Consider the following 26,352-nt stretch of genomic DNA (forward strand, 5'->3'; position numbering starts at 1 on the left):
TTTTTTTTTTTTCAACAACAAAATTTTATTGCAATGGAAGACAATTCAGGAAAGAAATTCCACCCTCTATGACAGTATTAAAATCTATGAGTACGTACAGCAATCATGCTGGAAGCAATACGTACAATTCTGGAGCGATATTTCTAGACACTCACGGGCATATTGCGTAGGAAGCAATTCTATAGGATGAGCAGAGGTGTCTGCAGCTCAAAATATAATTGAATGGAACAACCATGGTGTTATAATAACTAAACTGGCTGCAGTTCCATCCAATCTGTATTGTGGTCCACTGTTGAAAAGAATGCCTAACCAGTATAATAAAGCCAATGTAACTGCAACATTTCTTCACCTTTATCAGAAGGAAGTGGCTGATATAATCAAATGGAAACATACATATCTGTGGCCCTTTGCATCTTATCTCAGCAATAATCGATGGTCGAATATATACTAACAACATGTTCCATTTAACATTCCACTTCCCAGTAGTACATACCATACAGAACCAATGACGTATGTTTGATGTTCAGATTTCTGTTAAGGAAATGCTCATATAAATATGTCACTCTGTCTCGGTTTGTTCAGGGCCATCACAGTGAGCGCGGAGCAGAGACAAACAGTACAATTTCTAATTGCCATATAATGCTGACCGTTTAGATAAATACAGGGGAAGCAGAGCTTTTGACCCTTATTAGCTTATATTCACGTATGGAGGCTCGTACGTGGTCCCTATGTAGTAGCCACAGTGTGATCCTCAACCAAAATGTGACATGTTCACTCTAAACCACCGAAACAGATGTATTTGATATGTGTAAATTCGTCGAGCCCATAGTGCGACCCCTCGCGGCCAAGTCCAGACTCCTTAACACCGCCGAATGCTGCTTCAGCACAGGATATTATGCCTTCGTTGACACCAACCATGCCCACTTCGAGTGCTTTGGCAACACGCCAGCCCTGTGCAATGTTCTCTGTGTAGAAGTAGCCTGAAAGAGAAAAATGCAGACATTGTTCAGCTTTGTTTTTCATGTACAGTGCAGGCAGCTCACTTGGAAACAAGAGATAGTTGTTTAATAAACATTATCTAGAGAAAAAAAAAGCAACAACAGAGACATACATGGCAAAGCATTCTTAGCAAAAGCCTGCCACTATCAATGTTGACATAATGTCAAATTTGAACTTTATCAGACATTTTTACTGTGATAGTGATTATATGGACACTCCAGGCGCATTTTTGCCATCGCCTTGATGTTCCATATAAAGTCCAAGGGCGATAACACATCACTGCGCGCCGTATGTTGTACATGCAAGTAAAAGAGTGTGAGGGTGAGCCAAAAATCGCGGCTCAATCTGGCGCGCACCAGGGAGGAAAGTGGGGAAGAAGTCTGCGGCCTCCCATTGCGTGCGAGGTGCGGCCTCCCATTGCAAGTTTTTGACAGTGAGTGTCTGCAGTCATCGAGTGTGATGTATGCATGTTTGCCTGTGCGCACTGACACCATGCTCGTTAATTTAGTTAGCAAGCGAGTGTTTACAAGCTTATACAGCTGACAAGCCTACTATTCTTACTTATTATGGCTGTCTACTAATTTGGTATCGCAATCGATGCTTTGAGTTTCGGGCGAAACTGTGAATGTTTTCAATGTAAGCTGTCAGTTGTACAAATCTTTTACTTTCTGACAATTCACCTCGAAGTATTTCAGTTTGAATTAAATTCACAAAATTTTTAATAAATGTATGAGGTTAACAATGCAAGAACAGTTTCATGTAAGAGCCTGGGACAGAGTAACATTCTACAAGGAAGCAGGCAACATCCAGCCAAGCTGCGGTGAGTTTTAGCACATTTAAGCCAAATGTGTACATAAAAAAGAGATTAGTAAAGAAATGTAACTTTATCAGAGGTACGTCTCATTGGTGGATGTGACTATAACGAACAGCTCAACACTGTTGTACACATAATTTGCTGAGCCCACTTTATTAATGCAAGCTGGCCAACAGCTAGATTGGCAGTCCGCTTATTTATGCGCTCTTTGGGACTGAGGGTCAGTAAAACAATGCTACATATCACTGCATAATGAAGTGATGCTATAACTCTTTCAGGTGTCAAATAATTCTGCCTAAGAAAAATTCATTTTGACCACATTTCCGCCACATTCAGAATCACGAAAAGCATACAGCTGCAGAATATACTAAGAATTTTCAATTCTTCAGTGAGGCCTGCCAAATTTGCAGAACGTTGACTCGGCGCAACAACTCACTACAAGAACATCAGATATGATAACTTGAACTATTTTGTGTCTAGCATAGTTGTAGAATACTTATACGACGACTTGAAGAATGTGCTGAGTGTAAAACATTGTGAATGATAATGAAAGAAGTGAACCCACTGTATGACAACATAATGACACCGAGTGCAAACATCCAGTCGTCTACTTTCCAATGCGTCTTACTTAACTACTTCACATGTAATATTCAAACTTGCAGCACAGGTCTAATCAGAAGTGTTTTAAGATGCATGCTGTTGATCATGGCTGTTGTTGGTCAAGATCATGGCAAGACCATGCCTTACTTGAAGTTTTTAACAGCCATGATCTTGACTCATGGTTGCAAGCAGACCCTACAGAAGCATTTTCACAACATCCATGTCCCGCCATTTGTACTCACTGTCACCTTTTCTCTCAAGCCCCTCTCCACTGAACATATTTTTCTCTTTTATACATACTTGGAACAGAAGAGCTAAACAACGAGGAAGTGAAAACATTTTCCTGAGGATCTGTTCAGTTCGAGCACTATGTTGCATGAAGACCACAAAAGAAATGGTCTCAAGCTTTGCGAACTTAAAAGCTCATCTGCAAGGGGAAAAAAAGAGAAAGCTGACCCAGATACAACTACAATGTTCACAAAAGAAAAAGAGCAACAGCGTGGCACCTAAGATTTCAAAGCCAGCACAGTCCGTGATTCTGTATTGCAATATGGGTCAGTTCAAAAGGCTACATTTGAACACATTTCAATGCGCAACTTGTACTTGGGAGCAGTTCCACTTGTATACGGCCAAGGTTTTACGGTGCCATTGATAAGCCCGCAGAATGATTAGAGAATTATCTTTCCCTTCTGTAATGTCGCAGGAATAATTAATGTTCATTTCACAGTTAAGTTAAAGTTAATGTTTATTTTACAGTTAACACCCCTGTTAGTGCTGAGGTTGACAGAATAATATATCTTATTTTAAATGTTAGATTAAGGGATATAACACACAAAGCAATACATAGGGGCTATGAGAGATGCCTTATATAGTTGGGGGCTCCAGAGTAATTTAGACAGCCTGGGGTTCTTCAATGTGCACCCAAAGCTCTGCACTTTTTTTTTTTTTTTTCATTTTGCCTGCATCGAAGTGCTATCGTTTGAGCAGGAAATCGAACCCACAATCTGATGCCGAGGCAGTCACCATGGCGGTTCAGCAGAATTACCGACTGTTAAGTTTTGATGCCTCACAACCATCGACTGTATTGGCCATAAAGGATACCACATTCTGGGCATTCATTTTTACTATCTGAGGTTCCTCAACATGCGTCAGTCTCAGCACGCGTGCGTTGGCCAGGATCGTGATGGCCAGGAAGCAAACGTGCAGGCACTTGCCCAACAGTAGAATTCCATGGCCAACGAGCCACCACAGTGAGTGTTGGTAAGATGTATTTACTATAGTTGGTGACTGAACAAGAATGTAGTGGCAAATACAGAAACTTGAACAGAATTTACATAGATGCATCAGTCAACTACGCTTCCTCACTTCAATGATGTCATGGCAGAGGCAATCTTCTTTCAGTAGAGGTGCCTCTCTATAACTACAGTATTTACTCATGTAAGACCCACCCTCATGTATAAACATTTGCTTCCATACTTTCACGGTCAAATATATGGAAAGAAAAAAAAAGTTTTGCCAAAGACTGGATCTTGAACGCATGGTGCTTTGTATCAGCTGGTACCATTGCTAGATGTTTTAATGTTGTTGGAATATTTAACAGCACGGATGCCGTCGAGGACAGCCATCTTTGGGAATGTGCCAATGACGTAGTAAGCTTCAGTGGTGATGGCAGCAACAGAGAGAGGAGAAAGATGATAAATGCATCAAAACTTGAACAGTGGTTCCGAATTTTGAATATAAATGTGCGTGCGCAGTATGTAGCCAGTGTTATCACTGTTCTGAACATCATTCACAACAGTGTCCGTGGTTTAAGCATCTAGTCATATGCCAGACTCATGTAAGAGCCATACCCTGCCAATATTTCGGAAAAAAGTGCAGGTCTTGCACAAGCAAATACGGTATGTTTTGCGACGTGGAGGCATAGGCCAGCTACATACAGTAAGGTTTTGTGCACAAACCTCGTACCTAATTTACAGACTATCAACATGTACAGTGCAGATGGTAATATCACTCTTCACCTTAGTTTCAGAAACCCCCTTACCTGCAAGTCCAACCCTGGTGGAGTTTGCAAGCTCTACGGCTTCCGCTTCAGTTTTGAACCTAATTGGCAGCGTACACAACAGATAAAAATTTAATGTAATTGCAGTCACAGCACTTATATTGCAGTTGACACCCCATTTTCATGTAGTTGAGTCATGCAAATTTCTAAGTTTTATAATAAATTTTCAATTGTATGACGATAAGAAATTGAGCTCAATGTGTCAACAAACTTGATCTTACAAAATAAATTTTACCTGAAGCCTGCTTCTATGAATCGTTGAAGAATAAGTAGGAATAATGCCATGGAGAACTTTTATGTGCGAAAAATGGCATGAAACAGCAATCAACCCCAAACACAGCCTGAAATCTCAAATTCAATGCAATTAGCGATAAAGCATAGCACATTTTGTGCAGCCTGGCAACATGCAACCTAATTCAATCAATAGGATCTGGTATATCTTGTGGTCAGCCTGATATACAAATTTTGCTCATGTCTTGGCATTTAGCACGCCATGTGCTGTCACATGCTATGGAGTTTTCAAGAAAGAAATTTAAAGAAAGGTAAACAGTTGACCCTTCCAAGAGAAGTTGTTGGGTGACCTCCACAAAGAAATTGAGGATGGGAACTCAACACATTTGTTACATACAAGAAGTGCGTAGCCCCAGTCTCAAAAGAATGAAATTGACAGTAGAATAATGGTTCTACTTGAAGTCACGAACTTAGCACCCAACTGTCACATAGTATTTTTTCAGTTTTACTAAATTTTTCATTTTGCGAAGGTCACCCACCCCGTAGATTTAATAAAATTGGGTCTAAACAATTTACGTTCACAATCTGGCACGCAGCATTCTTACCCATACTTCAATTCACGTCTACGCTTGGTTGAAAGTAGAAATGTAATGGGTGAAACATGGTGCAATATACAGCAGAAAATGCAATAAGAACAGAGAGTGTACGTTGACATTAATCATTCAATCATTCAGCTTGTGCTAGGAAGTAAACTTCCTTCTTGGTCAATATTACCTATCACACCACATTAGATTTGGGTTGGACTTCATCAAACCCATGCTTGAATGAGCAAACTCTAAATATTACAATTATCTTGGAAAGGCATGTAGTGGGGCCGCTATGGTAGGTAAATACTGAGTGCTGCATAACTATGTTTATGACTGTTGGGTATAGATGACTCTTCGTGCTAAGCCGTTGTCTGATCTCGGCTTAAATTTCACATAGAATTAAGTACCATTTTACCTGCAAATTCAGTAGTTTAGACTGCAACTTCACTTCACAAAGCATTTCTATATGCACAACACATGTAGGACACCTTTGTACTTTTATGGAAGGTTACATTGCAAATCTGGGCACAAATCTGTGTGCGCTACTATGGTCTTTCCTCATCTCGATTGAGTGAGTGTCTGACTGACCGAGTTTAATGTTCCAAAGCAATATGGCAGCTACAAAAGGATGTGTGGTGATGGACTCTGGACTAAGTTATATTGACTGGGGTTTTTCAATCTGCACCCAAAGTTCGCAAGTACAACACCATTTCTGCACATCACTTTAGAGTGTGGCTTATTGTGCCCAAGAGCAAAATTCCATAGCCACTATGGCAGGTTCTATGCAGAGTGGGCCACTCATTGCACATTTAAAGCCTGGGATCACACATCAATGGCACACGCCTGATTGGCTTCTGAGACTATGGTCTGTGTTCTTGGAGCTTATTTCACACTTAATTGGGGCACCAACTGGCACACACAATCTACATTAGTTTAAGCAATGCAGGACAACATTTAATCTCAAAACCAATTTTATCACTCAACTAGAAAAAAAGTGCATCCATCCTATAGGCTGTGCATTCGTACACGTGTGAAAATCACTGTTCTCTTGGAAGCCCATAGCGTTTGATTCTTGGCCATGATGATTGCATTGCAATATTGGGCAGAATGCAAAAACGCTTGGGTACATTGCTTAAGGTGCCTGTTAAAGACCCCAAGGTGGTCCGAATAAAATCAGAGCTCTGTATAGCATTTCTCTTAGCCCAGGTGCTGCTTCAGGACATTAACCCTCCCCCCCCCCCACCAAAATCAGACGGTGACATCATATTTCCCTCTACACAACTTTTCGAACATTCAAACAGAGGGCTCTCACTTGATAACTGAGGCCACAGGACCAAAGGTCTCCTCCGTACAGACCAGCATGCTTCTGTTAACATTGGTGACAAGCGTCGGTTCAAAGAAGTTTCCTCCAAGCGCATGCCGCTTGCCTCCTACGAGCACCTTGCCTCCTTTCTTGATGGCGTCTGCCACGTGGTGCTCAACCTGCAAGTTTTCAAGAGGAATGCCCGTACATGAACCGGGCATCCTTCAAGGGTAGGGCTTTGTCTGCAGCGTCCTCTGCTCAGGGCCACGGCTCAGACACCAGCATGCTGGCACAGGAGCTGTGTGTACGCAGTGTGCCAATGTGAAAGGAGACACCAGATATCAATTTCCAGTGTTGCAATAAATAAAGTACCATAATTTGAACTCTAAGCATAAGAATTTTGCAGCTAATAGACATTATTAAGCCAAAAATTTCTTTGCCTACACTGATTTGCTCAACACTGATTTCCACATATGTGTCATCACCAGCCCGATTTTTTTTTTGTCATCATCAGCCTAACTTGCATCCACTGCCGGATGAAGGCATTTCTCAGCGATCTCAAGGTATTCCTGTCCTGCATCGGCTAGCTCCATCCTACATGCCTGCAAATTTATTTATTTCATCAGACCACCTGACTGCATGCCGTTCTTGACTGCATTTTCCTTCCCTTGTCATGCATTCAGTTACTCTAACAGAGCAACGGATATCTGCTGTATGTGCAACACGGCCTGCTCCGTTTCTTCCTCTTAATGTCAAGTGGAATACTGGCTACCACAATTTTCTGTCTAATACACACTGTTTTCACACATTGTGATGAATAAGGGGAATCCGTGGGGCTTAATGCTTTGTTAATCGCAAGCATGTGAAGAAACCGACAGTGAAGTCAGAGAAGGTGTAGGAGAACTTAATGGTTATGGTTAATCTAAATGTAGAAATGATAAGTTAAAGGGAAGTGAAAGTGGATGGAAATATCACTTGCTGCAAGGGAGGACTGAATCCACATCTTCTACATTGTGCTAGCCGTGCTTTTCCGAAAGGATGTTCCACATCCACAGCCCTGACACTATGAATGGTGCTAGCTAACCCTCCCTGAGTTTGTGTCTAGTACACATACAGAAATAGCCAAGGAAATGAATGAGTGGCAGGATGGCCACTGTGGTATAGCTTAATCTTTAAAGCTCCACACTCGTAACGTGGAAACAGTGTGTTCGACTCCTACCTGCAGCAAGATATCTTTTCGTCCACTTTCATTTCCCTATATCTTACTATTTCTACACTTACATTAAAGAAACATAATTGATTTGAATATTTCCCCCACGCTTTCTCTGGCTTCAGTGTATGTTTCTTCACGTGCCTGTGGCCACTTTGTTTCTGTCTCCCAATATTATGTCAATAATTTCTTTGTTCCATCTCATTGCGTAGTCCTCAGCCTTCTTTTCAAGTTTCTCTGTTATCCTACAAGTTTTCATCCTATACATAAATACTGGCATACATATTTGCTGGCAAATAAATACATTCACTACTAAATGACCCCGAGCAAAAGGTAGAGAGCGTTAGCCATGAAATAAATGGACTCTTGTGTCATCATAACTGTTTTCCTTTTGTGTGTCCTTTTAGTGCAAAATATATCGTTTACCAAATGCCCACTCGGCCAAGAAGCAAATAAGGTGACAATACCAATTTTGCACACGCTATACCTCACTCGATCTGTACTATATGAAGAACTCTTTAAATTAAGCAGTCTAAACAGCCAGGCAAAGCTAACTACTTGCATTACCACATTCCTTTCCAACACCTCACTCGCACTGTCAGCTGACAGGCACACCTCAGTGCCTCCGCTCGAGCTCCTGCCGATGTTCCTCCTGGCTTGAAGTTTTATTAAGTTGCGTACTGAAAGAGGCTGGTGCACTGCAATAATGTCCTTCAGGTACACCGAGACAGTTTGTGAAGCTGAGCTTCTTAAAAGACTCCACAGCATCATCGTTTCAAATGTTAAAAGTTAAAATTCAATTCCAACAATTCGCATACAAACTTTTTTTCTAGCTCTTCTTCACTGAGAAATAGATGGAAAGCACTTAAGATTCTATATGTGCTTACATTTGAGAAAGTGAAATATTGCCACATGCGTTGTCTCAGACGGAATGTGGTGTCCATTATCACTTTTAGTGTAGTGTGAGATGTGCTTGCCACATTTGAGTGTTCAAGCGTCAGGAATGATGTTGTAGCTACTCGTAGAAAGACAGGCCTGCCATATCAGAGGGCATACATGAAGACCAACTACTGTACCTTGTTCTCAAACTTGTGCTGTTATTCTCACAATATAATCCAGACTGTATGAATGCACCTTTATGAAGAGGGAACAGTCCGATAGCCATGCCATTCGATTTGCCGACTGCCAACTGCACTGTTTTCTATTGCCACTGCTGAGTTGTACTGTGGGTTACAGGGCACAAGTTCACCCAGTGAAGAGTTTTCTTCCAAGTTGGTTGTTTGTCTGCCTGCCAGCACTCACCAATACCATGCGACAGTATTGTGACGTGAAAAATAAGCATGTGCACTAGACAGGAAGCCGGATGGGCAGAGATGACAGATTTCAGAGATGCAGACTATCTACCGGGGCAAGCTCGAGCATGATCAATGAAGGAATGACTCAGGCACCAGCTTTTGTAACTGGCACGATCAGCAAATGGAATACATATACTATCAGCAATGGTACATTGCTGACATATTGCTCCTGTTTATATATAGAGTGTCACTGCACATTCTCCTTAAATTAGTAGTTATTGCAGCAATTCCAAAAGCCCCGACAAGCATCACAACAAATTTTCCAAATCTTCATACTCAGAAATTAGCCTTATCCTCTGTTTTTTTCTTGCAGCTTAAAAAATTACTTCCATCAACAGCAGCAGTCATTCGCTTCCCTGGGTGAATCTCAATTTTTTTGCAAATGAGACAGGAGGGGAGCAGACTTTTCTTGTAAGAGGACTTTGGGCTCTTTACCTTTTCAATTGCCTTAGAGTTGATGAGCGGGCCGAGAGTGGTGTCTGGCTCGAATCCGTCGCCAATCTTCATCCTATTTGGAATGGCCTCCGCAAGGGCGGCAACAAACTTGTCGTGGATGCCCTCTTGAACCAGAATTCTGTTGGCACTCACACACGTCTGGAAAGCAAAGTTTAAGAAGTTTCTTCAAATATAGCACACTTCCTCCCAAATGTTCTCCAAACAAAAAAAAAAATCTTGAATGCGCCTCGTTTGCACAAAGTTATATTGGCAATCAAATGATTTGCCCGTCAGCTCCACTATTCTTCTAGTTTGCGGTACAGAGTCAACATTATGTACGTAACAAATGTCTTCGATAAATTCATGGTCTAGCTCTGTTCATATGCTGTTGCCTGCTTTTAATGATGGTGAAGGTATATCGAGTGTGGTAAAAAAAAGATCTATGAGCAGAGTTAATTGGTACTTGAATGGAATAACTGCCACATATTTTTGCATAACTTAATTCTGATTAACCTGGTGGTGACTATACTTGAGAACTGTGCATTATTACTGTGTTTGGATGTCTCATTCTTTTTTTAAAATAACAAATTAATGATTTTTGTCATGCACAGCCAAGATGGCCTTGCTGGATCATTATATGTAAAAACAAGGAAACAAACATCGCATGTGTAACGACTGCCAGGCAACAAGACCACGCAATAAGACCCATTTTCACTTCCACTTTTTCCAAGATTTTGCTATAACAACACACAGCCATATAAAATTATTGATACATACATAATCCAAATTAGTGCACATTATGTTAATCATATCAAAGTAGTACCATATGACAAAATCGAATTGTCACTAATGTATGCATTCGTAAGTGACACTTCAGTTTTATGACAAAATTCTGACAAAATTTTGGCACGTTGCTGCATCAATCTGTATCTACGTTGTTACAGTGAAACAGAGAAAGAGTGCAGTGCTGCACTTTTTCGCTGTTTGCAGTGACACACGACAAGGCAGTTTCTGCACATTTGGTGCCTCTTCTTGCGAGGAAATAAAAACAATTTTCAAGGAGTTCTCCGTTTGCAGTCGTCACATGACCCTGCACTTGCACTGTAACAATATGCTTCGCAGTCTAAATTTCTGGTACTCCAACTGTTGAGAGAACAATAGCTGACCTGGCCGGTGTTTCTGAACTTGCAAGCCAGGGCTCCGTTGACAGCTTTCCCCAGGTTGGCAGAGTCAAAGACGATGAAGGGGGCATTCCCTCCGAGTTCCAGCGACACTTTCTTCACGCTGTCAGCACATTGTGCAAGCAGGAGCTGCAGAAAAAAAAAAAAAAATTGCGTTTTCATTGACTAAACCAGCCATCCCAGCTATCATGCAGTGAGCTTTACAAACACACGGATTATTCTACACAAATAATCCCAAGTATATGTTATTTCGAGTCTTGTTGAGAAATCACCAGCAATTCTTTTAGTCACTGACGTTCAATTATGTAGTGAATAAAAGCAACGAGATACATAACTATTTAGTTGTTGCTCTAATTGTCAAGATGTAAATTAAAGGGTTGTGGAAAATTCTAAGAAACGTAAAAATGAAGCTTTTGCAGCAAAATTTACATAGTGTGTTTACTTTTCCTAGCAAATAGAGAAAGCCCACAAAATATTTAAAAAATTCTCTGTGTCTGTGATTCCGTGCACATGCAATAAGCAGTGCCATCAAACGGTCTCAGTTGGAAAGCAAGTTGTGCTTCTGTTGCTAGACCAAGCAGCAGCGATAACAGCATGCGTGTTCTTTACACAACATGCACACAGTTTCCAGCGATTACTGCACATCAAGATCAAGAAAATGTGCTGCCCTGAATGGCAAACCCAAGATGAACAGCTTGCTTTCCCACTGAGACTGGGCTTACAAGGAATATCGTATAAAAACAAATACATTTTTGTGTTGGACACAAATTCGTTATGACTAGGTTTGACTGTAGCCCGAAAGGTTGGTTCACATGACAGTTCAACCCTTTGTTCTATGCCCTATGTCTTTTTGGCATCCTATTCTATGTGTTTACTTAGTGTGACATAATTGAGTGATCACAGGAAACCAATCGGCCACCGCGAATGTGTCACTGACGCCAATGCTTGGTTCACCTTGCCGATAGCCGAGGATCCGGTGAAGGAGAGGGCATGGATCTGGTGGTGCTCGCACAGGGCCTGGCCGACGCCGGGTGTGTTCTTCTCCGAGCTGGGCAACACGTTCACCGTCCCTGGTGGGAAGCCGGCTTCGTGAGCCAGCTGGGCCAGGGCTAGTGCTGAGAGCGGGGTCTCCGGTGCGGGCTTGATGATGCAGGTGCAGCCCGCTGCCAGGGCAGCACCGATCTTCCGGGTGATCATAGCGTTGGGGAAGTTCCACTGTGGCAAAACATTTCTTTTTTTTTTAGATGCACCTCTCACTTTTGAAAAGAGGAACAGTGAGTCACTCGAGACGGCCTTTCTAGGAACCTCGTACTGGTTATTTTATGCCAAGAGATGCCACCAAATGAGCATAAAGTGGTGATTGAATGAGCCACAGTATCCTTCAGTAATTCAAATGGCCATTCTTTTGTTTCCCGTATGCCTTGGAGCAAATCCTTAACAAAAAAATAAAGAATTTAATAGCCCCTGACGGTTCGGGTATCTTACACTGGCCATGCTGGCGATCTCGGAGGCCTTAATCTGTGGGGCCACTACTGCCTACTTTGAGCAAGAGGTCCACTCAGATAGCGCACCACACTCCTACAAACAGCCCTGACAGATGTGTGTGCGTGTGTTTGCACCTGCTATTTTACCAATGGGGTAACACATCAGCGAGTTCTTTCATTGGGAAATCCAATTGAGTTCAAGTGAGTTCCCAGTTAACTGAACTGCGCTTTGCATAACGTTGAACTTTTACACCAATTACCTTTTTATCATCAACGTTTGACTACAACCTACCAATCCAGTCTATGCAATTTTCTCACTTATAGGAGCTTTGCTCTCAGTAAAAATGATGGTTTGTTCAACTCGGAATGCTTTATATTTTTCCCTTTAAACTTGACTTTGTATTTGTCTTCAGTGTTTGCATTAATGCCATACTAACAAACAGAAAATATTAGTTTTTACAACTATTTCTGCCAAGAAAACTGATCTTTGACTGTAGGAATGTAGGTGCTAAATTGTGCACAAAATTTGAATGTGTTTTAGAAAAGCTTTTTAGTCACAATTGTTTTAGTCACAAGTCGCAAGTGTCAAAACTTGATATGGCATAACATTTATGTCATTCAATGACATAATTATACAGTGAAGAGAAAAACTACATACAAAAAAGCTATGCCCCGACCATCCACTAGACGATACAAGTTTGCAAAAACTAAATCCGTAACACACAAATTAAGCTTCTTGGCAGCTTTTAATGAGCCACACAAAGAAACTACCAAGATAAATGAAAATAAAAATGAGAAAGGCCTTGCTGCTTTCAATAATGTCCTGCTGAATGCCATATTATATGTCCTTGCCTCTATATTTTTTAGCCGAATTGCGGCTGTAAATGCGAAGTCAATATATCCACTCCCAGCAGTGGACCTTTCTTGGACAGGCCCAGCCTTATCTGCCGGTAGCTCCATGTCGCTGCAGTCAGTTCTTGATTATGACGGCTGTGCTTCGTATGTCCACGGCGTATGAGAAACAAAGTGTGATTCGTTTTCCATGGAGCATGGGGACGAATGCCCATCGAAATCCACAGGGAAATGCAGCCCACGTATGGGTCGAAAGGTGTCTCACTTTGAAAAGTTTGAAGTGATGGTGTTGTGAGTTTGCAAAAGGCCGTGAAGACCTGCATGACAATGAGCGTTCGGGGAGGCTGCGTGTGTCGCTGACTGACGACAGGGGCATCCCAAATTTAGTGCTGCAAAGGGACAAACGTTTGAACCGGTGTGAGGACTATGTTGAAGAATAGTGTAAGGTACATAGAATAGTATATATGTATATTTGTAATCACCTGTATGTACCTTAGTTTGGCTAATAAAAAATATGAGCAAAGACTGTCTGATTCACCCTCGTATTTTGCGCCAGCAATAGAACCAAAGTATTAACATGCGCTTGATGGAAGACAAGCCACTAAACCACTATAGTAATATATAATGACAGGTCAAGAATGCAGCAGTGAATGCCTCTCACGAGGAAATGAAACTCGTGTCTTACATTCATCACCACTTATTATGCTCTCTCCTGGCATGTATATCGTATACACTCATGTAAGGGCGCCACATTTGTTTTTTTCTTTTTTCCTATCATGACAAGATGCGATCCTTATGCAGGGGCAGACTATTTCGGTTCATTTTTTTGGTCCATGCATAATCCTCGTGATCCTGTTGTAATAAAAGAGTCAACATTATTTCTTTTATAGTGCATTTATTTGTTTACACATGCACATCATGTGCCTGGTGCCCGTTTAGTCTTCACCACTGTCACTGTCAGCGCTGCCCAGGCTCAGTTTGGCAGCACGCTCAGTTCGGAAGCACATTCATAGATACAGTCGTCCCCCGTGCCATCCATAAGCCTGTGATTTCAAAGCTTTTTACAACAATACTCAGAAACACCACACTCTGCGTGCTCAGACTCACAGAGGGGACATGCTGCGATGCTTTTTTATGTGATTAGCACCTTTTGCCTACTTCAGGTGCTTTGACTCCATCTATCTGCTAGCCTCTTACGCCGACCAAGTGACGAAAGTTTTCTACTAGCTTGGGCCACTAGGTATGCACTCATGGTTGCTAAGCCGCCGTGGTTGTTCCATCATCGTCATTCCAGCTTCATCATCTGAATCTCATTACGCTGTCGTCGTACCATTGCCATAATTTCAGGAACGTCATCCAATTGCTAAGACGAGTTCGAACAGCTGAGCTAAAACAACAAAGGAAGACAGACAAGGATATCACTGAACTAACAATTGAATTTATTTTCATGCTTGTGGCTGCATATATAGTAGAGCATACACAAAAATGAAAAAATGGATACATAGTGTCCAAGCCTCATATCGGCCACATAAAGGCAGATGATATGTCGCATAATCGCGTGTCACCTGCCAGCAACATATGTTCTTTCTTGAGTCATCAAAAATACTAAGGGGGTGCTTAAGCACATGCTCTCCTCCTTAGATATCTCAATGGCCTCCAGGATTACCCTTTTTTTTTGCTTGTTTCTGCTTTGTTTTTAAATGCCAACTTGAATAATGGGCTTGACATGCACATTTCCTGCAACGGGCCGCCAGGTATCCGGTGTTGTCTTGAATGCCTCTGGTCTGCATGCTCTCTGGTCCACTCATCGAAGCATCTTCCTGTTTGCCTGATCTAGGCACGGCTGCATGATACGGGGATGCGACACAGGACAGCTTGCTGGAAGTGTGCGCATCTTGTTTTGTGGTTATTTTTGCATATTTCTTGTTCCCTGTCAGGATTCACACCTCTGCACACGGTCAATGTCTTGTCTGAAGTTGAAAATACAATTTTCAAGCCCTGTCTGTTAGCGATCTTTTTAAGACCGCTACTCACGCCGTGAAAATATGGAAAGACGGCAGGCAGCCTCGTCGCATTGTCTTCATCTGTCAATGTCTTGATAGGATTCTTGTGTTTCAGCTTCTGAAGCATCATCTCAAAGATGGCAACTAAAATCTCTTGGGGGCAGCTTGCATCGCTCAGCCTTGCAGCGTGTCCCTTAAGAGTGTCTAGCATCTACCTTGAAACAGGGCTCATACTTCCAGCAAACCTGCCAAGTATTTTTGACAACTAAAGAAAAACACACCTTGCCGGCCAGGTGACACGTAATCACGTATAATCTCTCTTTACGTGGCCGATATGAGGAGGGACGCTATGGAAGAGTGTCTTTCTGTTTTGGAGCATGCACTACTATATATGTAGCCGCAAGCGTGAAGATAAATTCAGTTATTAGTACAATGATGTCCTTGTATGTCTTTCTTAGCCATTTCTTTTTTTCAGTTCCACTGTTCAAGCTCGTCTTAGCTATGAACCAACTAGCTCAGTTAAATACTATTCTGTGATCCAATTTTCCTCATACCAATCATAACGTGCCATTACCCTTCCGTAATATGTCAAAATTGCTCGCACCCCGCCTATACATACGAACGTGGCACCCGCTCATATAGGCTTGGCCCAAGCCATTCCAACCTATCACGAAGGGTTAATGGCGGATTCAGAATAAAAACAGAGTGGAATAGTTTTATATTATCCCAGCCCCAAAGTCTTGACTTTGACACATGAAAAAACACAAAACAAAAATGACAATAGGCTCACGAAACTATAAGCATGGGAAATATGCAAAGCCAGACACACCGGTGTGATGATGCCTGTGACGCCCACTGGCTGCTTGATGAAGACCATTTCCCTCCCTTTGACAGGAGCAGGCACATAATCGCCGTACATGCGCCGTGCTTCTGCAGCGAACCACTCGAGAAAGGAGGCCCCGTAAACAATCTCCGAGCGTGATTCCACCATTGGTTTGCCCTGTGGTAGGTAGGGGAGGCATTAAAGGGGGTAAACACCAAAAGGTTGAACACCCATACATTCCTTTGACAAAGATATTAAAAAGGCATTTTTAGCAGAGCATTTTTGGTCTGCTCCACTCAGACCTCATATTACTCAGGCTGTGTACCCTATGTGATTACTCAGATCAATGTATCCTAACTATTTGCGTACAGCCACACAGTGGGAGTACTAGCGCTCATGCACACAATGCTCATAACGACAGTGGAACGTAGAAGGCTTCTCATGCTCTGTGACAAAGGAAATTGAGTTCTTTGGCACTTTTGCTTCTTTGGCAGACAAAGGCGCTTGGTTCCTTTGTTGTTCTACAGCCAAGCTGACTGAGTGCTGCTGACATCTCAGGGAGACAGGCACGTTATGAAAGCGAAATCAATACAGCTCTCTGCAGCCACCTGAACATGTGAAATTCGAGCAGAGTAGAATGTAAATGGTGCTCTTCTAGAAATGTCTAATCTATGAAACAATAGTTGCCTTTGACATGTATGCGTTGTCCCAAGTCTTTTTTTTTTATTGTATACTTATGTTTCCAGCTGTCGCATTTATGAAGGTTATTCGTTTTTGTTATTGCTGATGTTTTACTATGTTGTTTTGACACTTTTTACAAAGCTGTTTTTTTTTTTCTGTTGATTCCTAGTGTCTCATAGCGTGGTCCTTTTGCTTGTGCATTCGTAGACGAATGACTATACTTTTGTGTTAACTGCCCTTTTCTATGCCAGCTGGCCGGGCATCTGTAGTGATCATTCCTGTCAAGTAACGCTGTGCTTTTTTTCCATTGATTGCCTTCATGCGTCCTTTCCTTTTTTCTTGTACCATGTTCTTCCCTGATAAGTCATTGTTATATATTTTGCACCATTTTGAATAAAACCATTGACTGATAGTCAAAACATGTGTTTCATCTTTCGTTCTGTCCTGTGTGCACACAAACCAACTGTAACCCAATTTTGTACTACTCTCCTTAAGTAAAGATGTATTAGCAAATTATACTTTTTATTAGTAAATTATGCTACACAAAAGATCAAAGTCATTTTTAACAAGTACATTAAGGAATTAAGGAAAGAGGGCAGCATGCAAGTCGAGGATTCCTTGCTGTAATATGTCTAGGGGGATCGGAATTTTTCTTTGTGTCTTTTTTCCCGGATACTGGTATTTTCTTTGATCGGTGCCAGTGAAATAGCAACTGAGTGGTTACACTTCAGAAAGAATTTATATCTCAGTATTAACCTATAGTTGTTCAATGCAAGCAACGGAATAATATCAAATCTAAAAAAAAAATTACCTTTTGTTGGCCGGAAAAAAGGCACATTTGCTATACAGCGAACTGCTTCTTTTTGAAGCAAATGCAATGCAGACAGGTTTGTAATATTTGTGGTGCACTAAACAAGGCTACAGTATTGAAACAGTGAGAACACCAACATGTTGTACAGAGTAACTTTGATTTTAGTAGGAAAAAAAATATCACATTCGTGCAATAAAACCAACAGCAGAAGATGCCTTTTACACAGATATTCGACGTGATCGTTCCAACTCAAATTACTAGAAAAAATAACTGAAGTATTAAAACCCAACCAACACTTTCTAAATATTCATTTAATAGGTGTATGTTAGGTGACACTTCCGGCATTTTTTCTCTTCAGGATACACCACAAACTTTGTCTTGTAATTTATATGCAGTTTACATCTTCCCATTGTCCAAAACTTGATAACACTTATTTCCTTGCTGTTCTCATTCCCTTTCTGTAGTTCCCGTAATAAACACTGCTGTGGTGTTGCAACTGGGCGAAACCTGAGCTGTGAGGATAGAAAAAATAAAGAAAGAAAGCGAATGGGGGGGGGGGGGGGGGGCTCTGAACATCAAAGAACATGAGGTTCTTCAAGGTTGCTCAAAAGCACCTAAATGAGAGCACACATAAATTTTTGCATGCTGCCCTTGTCCATATTGTATGTATAGGTGCTACGGCAAGGAGTTGAACCCACAACCTTGTGCCCGTCAGCTGATCACGACCATTAATAAACTGCACTAGGTACAGGAAAGATGTCGTCAAAACAAAGATTTAAGGTCTGCATCATACATTTTCAGCAGTCATGAGCTTGGCAAGGTCTTCAGCGTGCTTGTTTTGCAACTCGTACAACCTGAGTAGCATTGCTGACCGCTCCTGTAAAAGAATGCGAGAGCAAAGCAAGGTTAACAAAGGTTAGCACCGTTATATTTTAAATTTACACGCACTGCTACAACTCAGGAACAGGCAACATGTTGCATAATGGTTTCAAGAGGCAAGAGCTGTGATGTTTTCACTACGTAATGTGAAAAAGTGGCGAGTACATTGGCAGCAAAGAACAATGGCAAGCGACTATAGTGGCAAGAGCAGACAAGGTTGGACAAAGAATAAACAGAGGCAAAACAGAGGAAGACCTAAACACCAACAATCCATGGAATGAGTGGGTGACTGATCAGGTAAAAAAAGAGAGAGAAAGACACTACACAAGCCAGCATTTCATAAAAAAAGTTGTGCCAGGTATATGCGACTATCTCAACTACACCACTGGCTGATTTCTACTCCATTTCTGCCCCAATAAATTAGGTCCACTGAAAACTTAGTCTCGCCGCATTTTTGTCTCTTCAGAACCATGAAAAACATACTGCTGTAGAACGGATTAAGAATGTTCAATCCTTTTTTAACATGGAGGCCATATAGGATCATCATATAGGATCATCCTTGTCCAACATTCTTTCTCGTGTTTCATTTGCTTGTGCGCTGCCCAAGAACGAACCGTATAGGATGTGGCCTTCATGCTATAGAACAGGGGTGGCCAGACAGGTACAGGCAAAGAGCAAAAAAAAAATTAATAATAGTAATCTTTTTACTCAAGAGCTGTAATAAAAGGGGGGGGGGGGGTATGGCACTTTTTTTTATTATTTTGTCCAACAAAGCTGGTGGTCACAGTGAATGCCACTCATGCAGTGACTGCCTCTGCATTGTGCTTCCCCATTCGCGAAGTAAGCACCTTGAAGTTTGGCTGCCTGTGTGCAAGTCTCTTCTAGGACACAAAGGAAGCTGGTCTATAGATGCAGAAATATGGGGGAGGGGGTTACAGATTCCAGAGAGTCACAAGCCATACTTGCAAACCTGCATTTTGGCCCCACTACAGAACTCTCTACAGAAACATCAGATATGGAAACGTCAACTATTTCATCCTTGCCAACTTGGAGAGCACCTATCCAGCCACTTAATAATTTTCATACATTATTAATAATAATTAATAATTCATAGATACATTATTCAAGCTTGCAGCACAGGTCCAACCAGAGAAAGTTTCAAGATGTTTACGACACACTATAAATAGAATTATTTTCATCACTGCTCTTGCTTTTGATGCACTATATTGGAGTGCACAATTCTGCACACAGCATCTGAAGTGGATGTCTGTGAGGATTACTTGCCTGTTTTGCTCACAATAAAGCCAAAATGCACATCATCTGTGGCAACACCACTAAAGAAGTGTCGATTTCAGCACAAAAAATGGTCACAACATCTTTCACCACTACAGTGAAAGATAGATTTCACCATAGCGATAGATGATGCCACCAGTCTGTTGTGGCAAAATTTACCCTTTTTGTGTTGTCATCGCAGACAACAAGCATTTAGGCTTTAAAGCAAACAGAACAGGCCAGTATTCCACTGAATCCACTGCAAAATGCTGCCTTTATTTGAGCAGGAATCAGTCAGCAGTTTAAAGTCACCTGGCACTTCTATTTATGGAACACTCAGTATAAATACGATATGGCTAACAAAAAAGGAAATTGGTGAGATGAGAAATTTCATTTTGCGGAGGCAGGAACAGAAGGACACAGGCATTTGCAGCTATTGTGTAGGTGATTGGGCGTGGCTCATCCTCCTATTGGCGAGCTCCGACAGACACAAAGGGATTTTAGCAGCTGTCTCCACAGGAATATGCTTCTGAAAGGCCATCTAGCAAAGTACAGGAGCATGAGCACTTCCGAAAAGCTCAAATTGAGTACAGTTCATTGACGGTCCTTCCTTTTGGCTAGGACTGCTTCTGAAATGTGATTGCGCCAACTGTAGCTGTGGTGATTATAGTAGATTGTCTGTAATAGACAGTCAATAAATTATCAAGTTTTAAGAATGCATACCATGCAGGATAAAGATAAGTGAATAACTTGTGCAATGCTTAAACTGCGTTCCCTCCAGCCGCAAATTTCTCTTAGCCTGCAGAAATGTGCACCGTCTTCAAACGTGAAAGTTACAATTAACTATCTTCTGTTGCCACTCTGTCCTATAAACACCTTTGTAAGCAGGTATGCATGTGTTCATTTATAAACAGGCGGTATGTTTGCCCAGCATTAGCATCCCAAGTGCACCTTTCTATATGCGGGTGTACTGTGACGTTTACTATGTAAGTGCATAAGTACTATGTAAGTGGATTTTTTATGCTGGCAGACACAGACACAGTACAGGACACATGAGGCACTTTGCGTGTCCTCTACCCCATTTCTAAGTCCACGTCTGTCAACACAAAAAAATATTTCGCAATACATAACCAACTCACCCAAATTGCCACTCTGACTTGATCCAAATAAACCGTCACCATACCAAGTGACGGAATATGAAGGCAAAGAAATTATGCAACATTTGAGGGCAAGTTATAGTAGTATAGTAGTAAAAATGCTTTTATTTTGTTGAAGGGGTTGCCTTGGGTACCATAAAAACATTCTCTGACAATCATCCATTCACAGCCCACAGTCCACAGCTACATGGCCAACATCTGACAGCCATGAACAACCATTTGTGTTTCAATGCTGACTTCTTGCTACACATGTAGCTACATGTATGATACGCACACCTCACAAAAACCAAACCTGTGCCATAGAGCAACTAAATTACACGGTTGTGCTATATATATGAAGGGTCACTTCTTTTCAGGTAAAACCTGATAATTACACATTTTTACGCCCCAAACAAGTCTTATGAAAATCTGGTTGAACCCAGTTTCTCCTGAAAGTTCCACCTTTTTGTAAAGGGTAAGAGCAGGTGTTGCCAAACGAAGAGCATTGCTTGCCTGGCATGAGTGAAGTGGTGAATATAGATTATTAGCATTTATAAATATGTAAATATGGCATGTGCTTTACTTTTGCTTACCCCTCAAGAAAAAACAAGCATATATAAAATATAATCAGCACCTGTTGGCCTTGAGCGAATGAAAGCTTGTTGCTCTCTTAGCAGCCACATTTGCATGAATGCGATCACAGTGCAACATGTCACATTCCCCGCATTTCGCATACATGTCATAGTGGTAATGCACTAGTAAGTGAATTCAGCACTGACATTGCTCGAGCATTGCAAATGGTAGCTGCAACGTTTAGAGGACGTTTTCCCAAAAAGGGTATATTCAAAAGCTCGAGACAAGTGTAAGATGAACAGAAAACTGCTCAAATTGTAAACGATAATGCTTGTCGACAAGGTTTAGACAAGGAAAAGCATCACACCTCTTGAGAAACATGCCTGTGTACACTACTACCTGTGCTTTTCTTTTCCTTTGTTATAGTAAGGAAGCGAACAAAGTAAACAAGGGATTGCCAAGCATGAGTCTATCTGTTGTTTTTCTTTTGTGGTTCCTTTAAAAGGTGTAAATAATACCTGTCAACAAGAATTTGTATAGATTATATAGTTCCTCATGACTTGCGAGCAGCTCTTTTTGTCATCATATGTTCCTGTGAATGATTGCCTTTTTAAACAAAATGTTAGTGTTCAAAAGCTAAAAAGCTAGAAGCCTGTGTTAATCATTTGTGAAAGTTACCAGGAAAATTTCGAAATTTATTTAACTGCCAGACAGCAAAACCACAGCTAGATTTCTCTTTGATTTTTAAATAACATACAATTGCCCACTAAACAAAGGAATGAAAGAAAACATAACAAAGGACACTGTATATATGCAGTAATGTTATGAAAAGGGTGTATCAGAATGTATAATGGCCTGGTTCCTGGAAGCGAACAGGAGAGAATTAACTCTGTGCTTTGGAGAATATGCAAACTGTACATATTTGGCTCAACATTTCGCGAATAATGTAAATAAGTGCACCTTTGCTGTAGTCTCCTTGAATGACTTGAAGGCAATAATGGCTGCCTGGACTGCTTCTTCAACATCCTCTGAGGAGCAGTCAGTGACATTGCAAATTACTTCCCCATTTGCAGGGTTGAACACCTGAAATAAATTAAAGCAATTACTTTTATGTCCTCAGGTAGCATGTATACATCTATAAGATTCAATTCAATTTCATTCAATTTGTTTTTCCATGATAGCAACGAGGGTGCAGCCGCATAAAGGCTACTGGACTAAGCAGCTTGCTGGAGGCGGCTGCCCCCTTCTTTGGCAGATGGGCAGCTTAACATCAAAACATGCTGTAGACAGGCATCTATATACAATAACCAACAAAAACGCAAGATATATTGCCATACCTGCATGCGTACATATAATAAGTGCATAAAAATTTATGCAGAGACATTTGCGTCTTAAAATAGATTAAAAACAAAGCAACATTGTACATAATCACATAATGGTAGCGCTTATACCGATTACCTTAAGTTAGAAAACGTACAGCCGGTTCAATGTTCAGTCAGGCGAAGGCAAAGAGAAGAAAACAGGAAGTATGGAAATAAATGTGATGTGGGACAATATTCCAGCATAGGATGGAATATGCATTCTAATAAAGCAGTGCAAAAAGAAGTAATAAAATTGGAGCAATTACTCAAACAGAATCACAAGAGTATACATGTAAGAGATCAAAAGTTAGATAATCAATGTATCCACCCATATGAGGGTTTCAGAAAAGCATACACTTAAAATTTTAAAGGATTGAACAACTTTGATTTCTGTATTGTCAGAAGAGGGGTCTTCTGTTACTGTACTGAAAGTATTTGTTTCGAAACATTATTGCTCTGGTCTTGTTAACATTTTGTTTCAAATTGTTTATAATGGGCCAGTCATCAAGCATGTTATTTGTATGGTGATACATATTGATGGCAGACTGGCCTGAAGCGAAAAAACTTGTGCTGTCTGTGTAAATAATTATGTAATGTGTGGAGTTGTCAATGTGGATGATTTTATTTATGTACGTAATAAAAAAATAGGGGGGGAGGTAGGCTCAAAATGCTTCCTTGCTGAGCACTGGAAGTAAGCGGTGTTACTGCAGATGAATAGAGAATGTTTTGTAAGTATACGATGATACCGATGAGCAGGATGCACCACAAACACTGTAACAGTGGAGATATTTAAGTAGGACTTCATGGTTACTCTGATCAAAAGCTATGGTAAAATCTAAAAATAACCAAGACTAAGTTCTTGTTTTCGAAGTTGTGTGAAACATTATCTTTTTGAGCTAGGAAGCGCTAGGTCGGTAGACTTGCTTCGGTAACAATATTGTGCCAAACTAATAATACTGAGGGCGGTCAATAAAGCGTGAAATATAAACCCTTCAAGGTGCTGTGTACACAGTTGTGTACACCAAGTTAGTAATCAACAGCAATATCATTGATGAAAGTAATGATATTTAAAATATGCTGCACACATACTGAAACACTTCTGATTGAAATAGTGCTGCAAGTTTGAATAAAAAGTGCATATGTTTTAGTAAAATGAGTGGAAATGTACACGGTGTATGCTCGGTGTTCATATGTCATTGCAGGTTGCGGGTTCATTTCTTTCACTGTTTTTCACAATGTTTCGCACCAGGCATTATTTTCAAGTGGCTAGATAGGTGCTTTTCAAGTGTGCTGGACATGACATAGTTGATGTTAGCACATTTGATGTTCCTGTAGTGAGTTTTTGCACAGAGTCCACATTCAGAAAATTTGACAAAACGCACTAAAGAATAGAAAATTCTTAATCTGCTTCTGCAGCTTTTCAAGAAAGCAGGCAAAATAGATATAGGGCAGTAGTTTGATAGCTCATTTCTATCTCCTCTTTTAAATATTACTGTTACCTTCACATGCTCAATATTGCATGGAAATACCAATTTTGATAAACATTAATTGAATATATGCATTAATCAATAAGAAAAAGGTCATGGATTATGAATTTTACTAGTTTAATCTGTATACCAGATGCATCCAGATCTTCGCTATTTCTTAAAGTGGTGTAAGTGACAAGAACCTCCCTTTTCTGATAGTGAATCCAGAAAAATAGTGTAGTTGTTGCAAAACTTCTGATATGGTAAGTCTCAGCAGTTTGATGCAGGATGCACTGCAGAAAAAAAAAAGTGATTGAAACCGTCTGATAGTTCAGTTCCTTGCAGTTCTACACCATCTACAAGTTTAGTGACTGCTACCAATATGAAGCGAATATATTGAAGATTGCAGACATGTCAATTAAATGCCTCACAGAAATTTGCATTGGTTTCCACATGAACTTGGATATATAGTACACATACAGCAGCCATGATATATCAATATACAGTATTGGTCAAAAGTTCACAGGCTATCGCATGTATGTAAACACATGTTGACTTAATTCGTATGCAGTAGCAGTGTATTCGATTCTAAGAAAATTTAGAAGAGGAAATTAAGGACACTTCGGGACAGAAACCTGATTGAGTTAGTTGGTAGGGATTCATGATAGAAAAAGGTAAGCGTGAAGACACGACAGAAGTAGAGGGAAACGTGTCTTACGGTCGAGACAATTAATTGGTATATATAATGGTGAAAGTGCCTATACGCGTTGGCCAGCCTTCGATTATCTTACATAAACATAAAATGCCATGAAACAGTTATCTTTCGTGTAGGCCCACACGTGTTCCCGATTGATGGTTAGCACTGCCTCCAAGAAAAACATATCTCTATGCTGCCTCGATCTCCTAGCTGATCAGCTTGTGCGTAAGTTCATTTGACGGGTGTATGCATGCTGCCATTTCTGAGCATATGCGCCGATAAGTTTTGTGTCTACCTTCTTCTCTGACACTGTGCAACCTTTCGGTTGACAGTCGTCATTTCTGTTGTCCGTTTCTCTTTTTAATTGTGCCCGTTGTCTGCACGCTACCTTCTTTGGGGGCAATATATATAAGTATCGATCACCACCATCCACAGCGCGATTCCGAGTGTCAAAATTACTTCGGGAGGCCCACCACCCGTGTGAAAGCAAACGTGTTCGCGCACGCTGTGACCTATAACTGGGAGCTTTGGATAGCTATATAGAGCCGCAGGTCTACATATGTGTATACACGCGTCTTTACGTATGTCGTCACAATCGTGCATCACGCAGCGAAAAGTGACGTACGTACCCGTCTGTATAAACATCACATCGCTACGCCCACGTGTATATGCGTTCACGAATAGCGGCTCGAGTATATTAACTATATACATGCGATACTCACGGGGAAAGTGGCGCCACTTTTCGACTGCCGCCAGCTACCATTGATGAAGGCTTTCTCGTGCGCCAGAGCATATTTATGCTGTAGTCGCACTGTCGAAGTGCCGCACGCGCGTGACACCATGGTGGGCACCTGGGTGACAGAAAGAGCGAAAACGTCACCGCACAAGGCAGATAAACTTTGTTACAGGAGCTACCTTAAATTAATTATATCGCTTCGCGCGCAAATATGCGCTACGTATAAGTTTCTGAAAGTGCAAATTAAGATACACACGCGCAGCGTGGTAAATGAAGCTTACGACTCTCGCGATGCCCGATAAATCCGCGTCATTCTTAACTCTTTTTTTTCTTTTTTTTTTCGAAAACGAAAACGCAAGCATCGCGCTGCGATAAACACTCGCGTGAAGTATGAGGGTTGCTCAAAAGCGTCTGCTAGCCACGGTGGTTTCGCCATCAGTTCACGCAATCCGTTAAAAGAACATACCAGGATTCCGGTGCTTCGAAGAAACGGCAGCATCTTTCGTCTCTCAGCGGCCTGTGCACGCCCTGCTCGCGGTACCTAATCAACACTAAACGACAGATAATAAAAACTTATTCCCGAGGTCTTTGCCACTGCACGAAGCCATGTTCATGGCGCTGCGCTAACATGGCCAAGCCGCTTAGCCGCATTGCTGGGTATACTCTGTGCGTTTTAGAGAGCGTTATTGTTAGAACCACTACAATGAGATTTTTACATGTAATTTAAGCACTTTTACATCTCGTATTTTGAGTGTAAACATGCATTTGTGATAAAAAACATGTTTATTTGCTAGTTTCGTTTGG

At 41.1% G+C, this 26,352-nt stretch overlaps 1 protein-coding gene across 3 annotated transcripts; it reads right to left on the minus strand.

Annotated features, from left to right (window-relative positions):
• On the minus strand, positions 1-26,179 carry Ssadh (succinic semialdehyde dehydrogenase). 3 transcript variants are annotated; one of them, XM_070538601.1, is made up of 11 exons: positions 26,015-26,179; positions 25,535-25,663; positions 22,249-22,371; positions 18,222-18,305; positions 15,943-16,113; positions 11,729-11,989; positions 10,760-10,903; positions 9,594-9,752; positions 6,603-6,772; positions 4,455-4,513; positions 1-980 (listed from the first exon to the last, which is right to left on the minus strand). In XM_070538601.1, the coding sequence occupies exons 1-11, from the start codon at positions 26,045-26,047 to the stop codon at positions 772-774; spliced, it is 1,542 nt and encodes a 513-aa protein (XP_070394702.1). In that variant the 5' UTR covers positions 26,048-26,179; the 3' UTR covers positions 1-771. The 3 variants fall into 3 exon arrangements, with proteins under 3 accessions (XP_070394702.1, XP_070394704.1, XP_070394703.1); XM_070538603.1 differs by lacking the exon at positions 26,015-26,179 and adding an exon at positions 25,805-25,829; XM_070538602.1 differs by lacking the exon at positions 26,015-26,179 and adding an exon at positions 25,728-25,751.
• Positions 26,180-26,352: the final 173 nt, after the last annotated feature.

This window comes from Dermacentor albipictus, chromosome 5 (assembly GCF_038994185.2).
Source record: "Dermacentor albipictus isolate Rhodes 1998 colony chromosome 5, USDA_Dalb.pri_finalv2, whole genome shotgun sequence".
Taxonomy (NCBI): Eukaryota; Metazoa; Arthropoda; class Arachnida; order Ixodida; family Ixodidae; genus Dermacentor; species Dermacentor albipictus.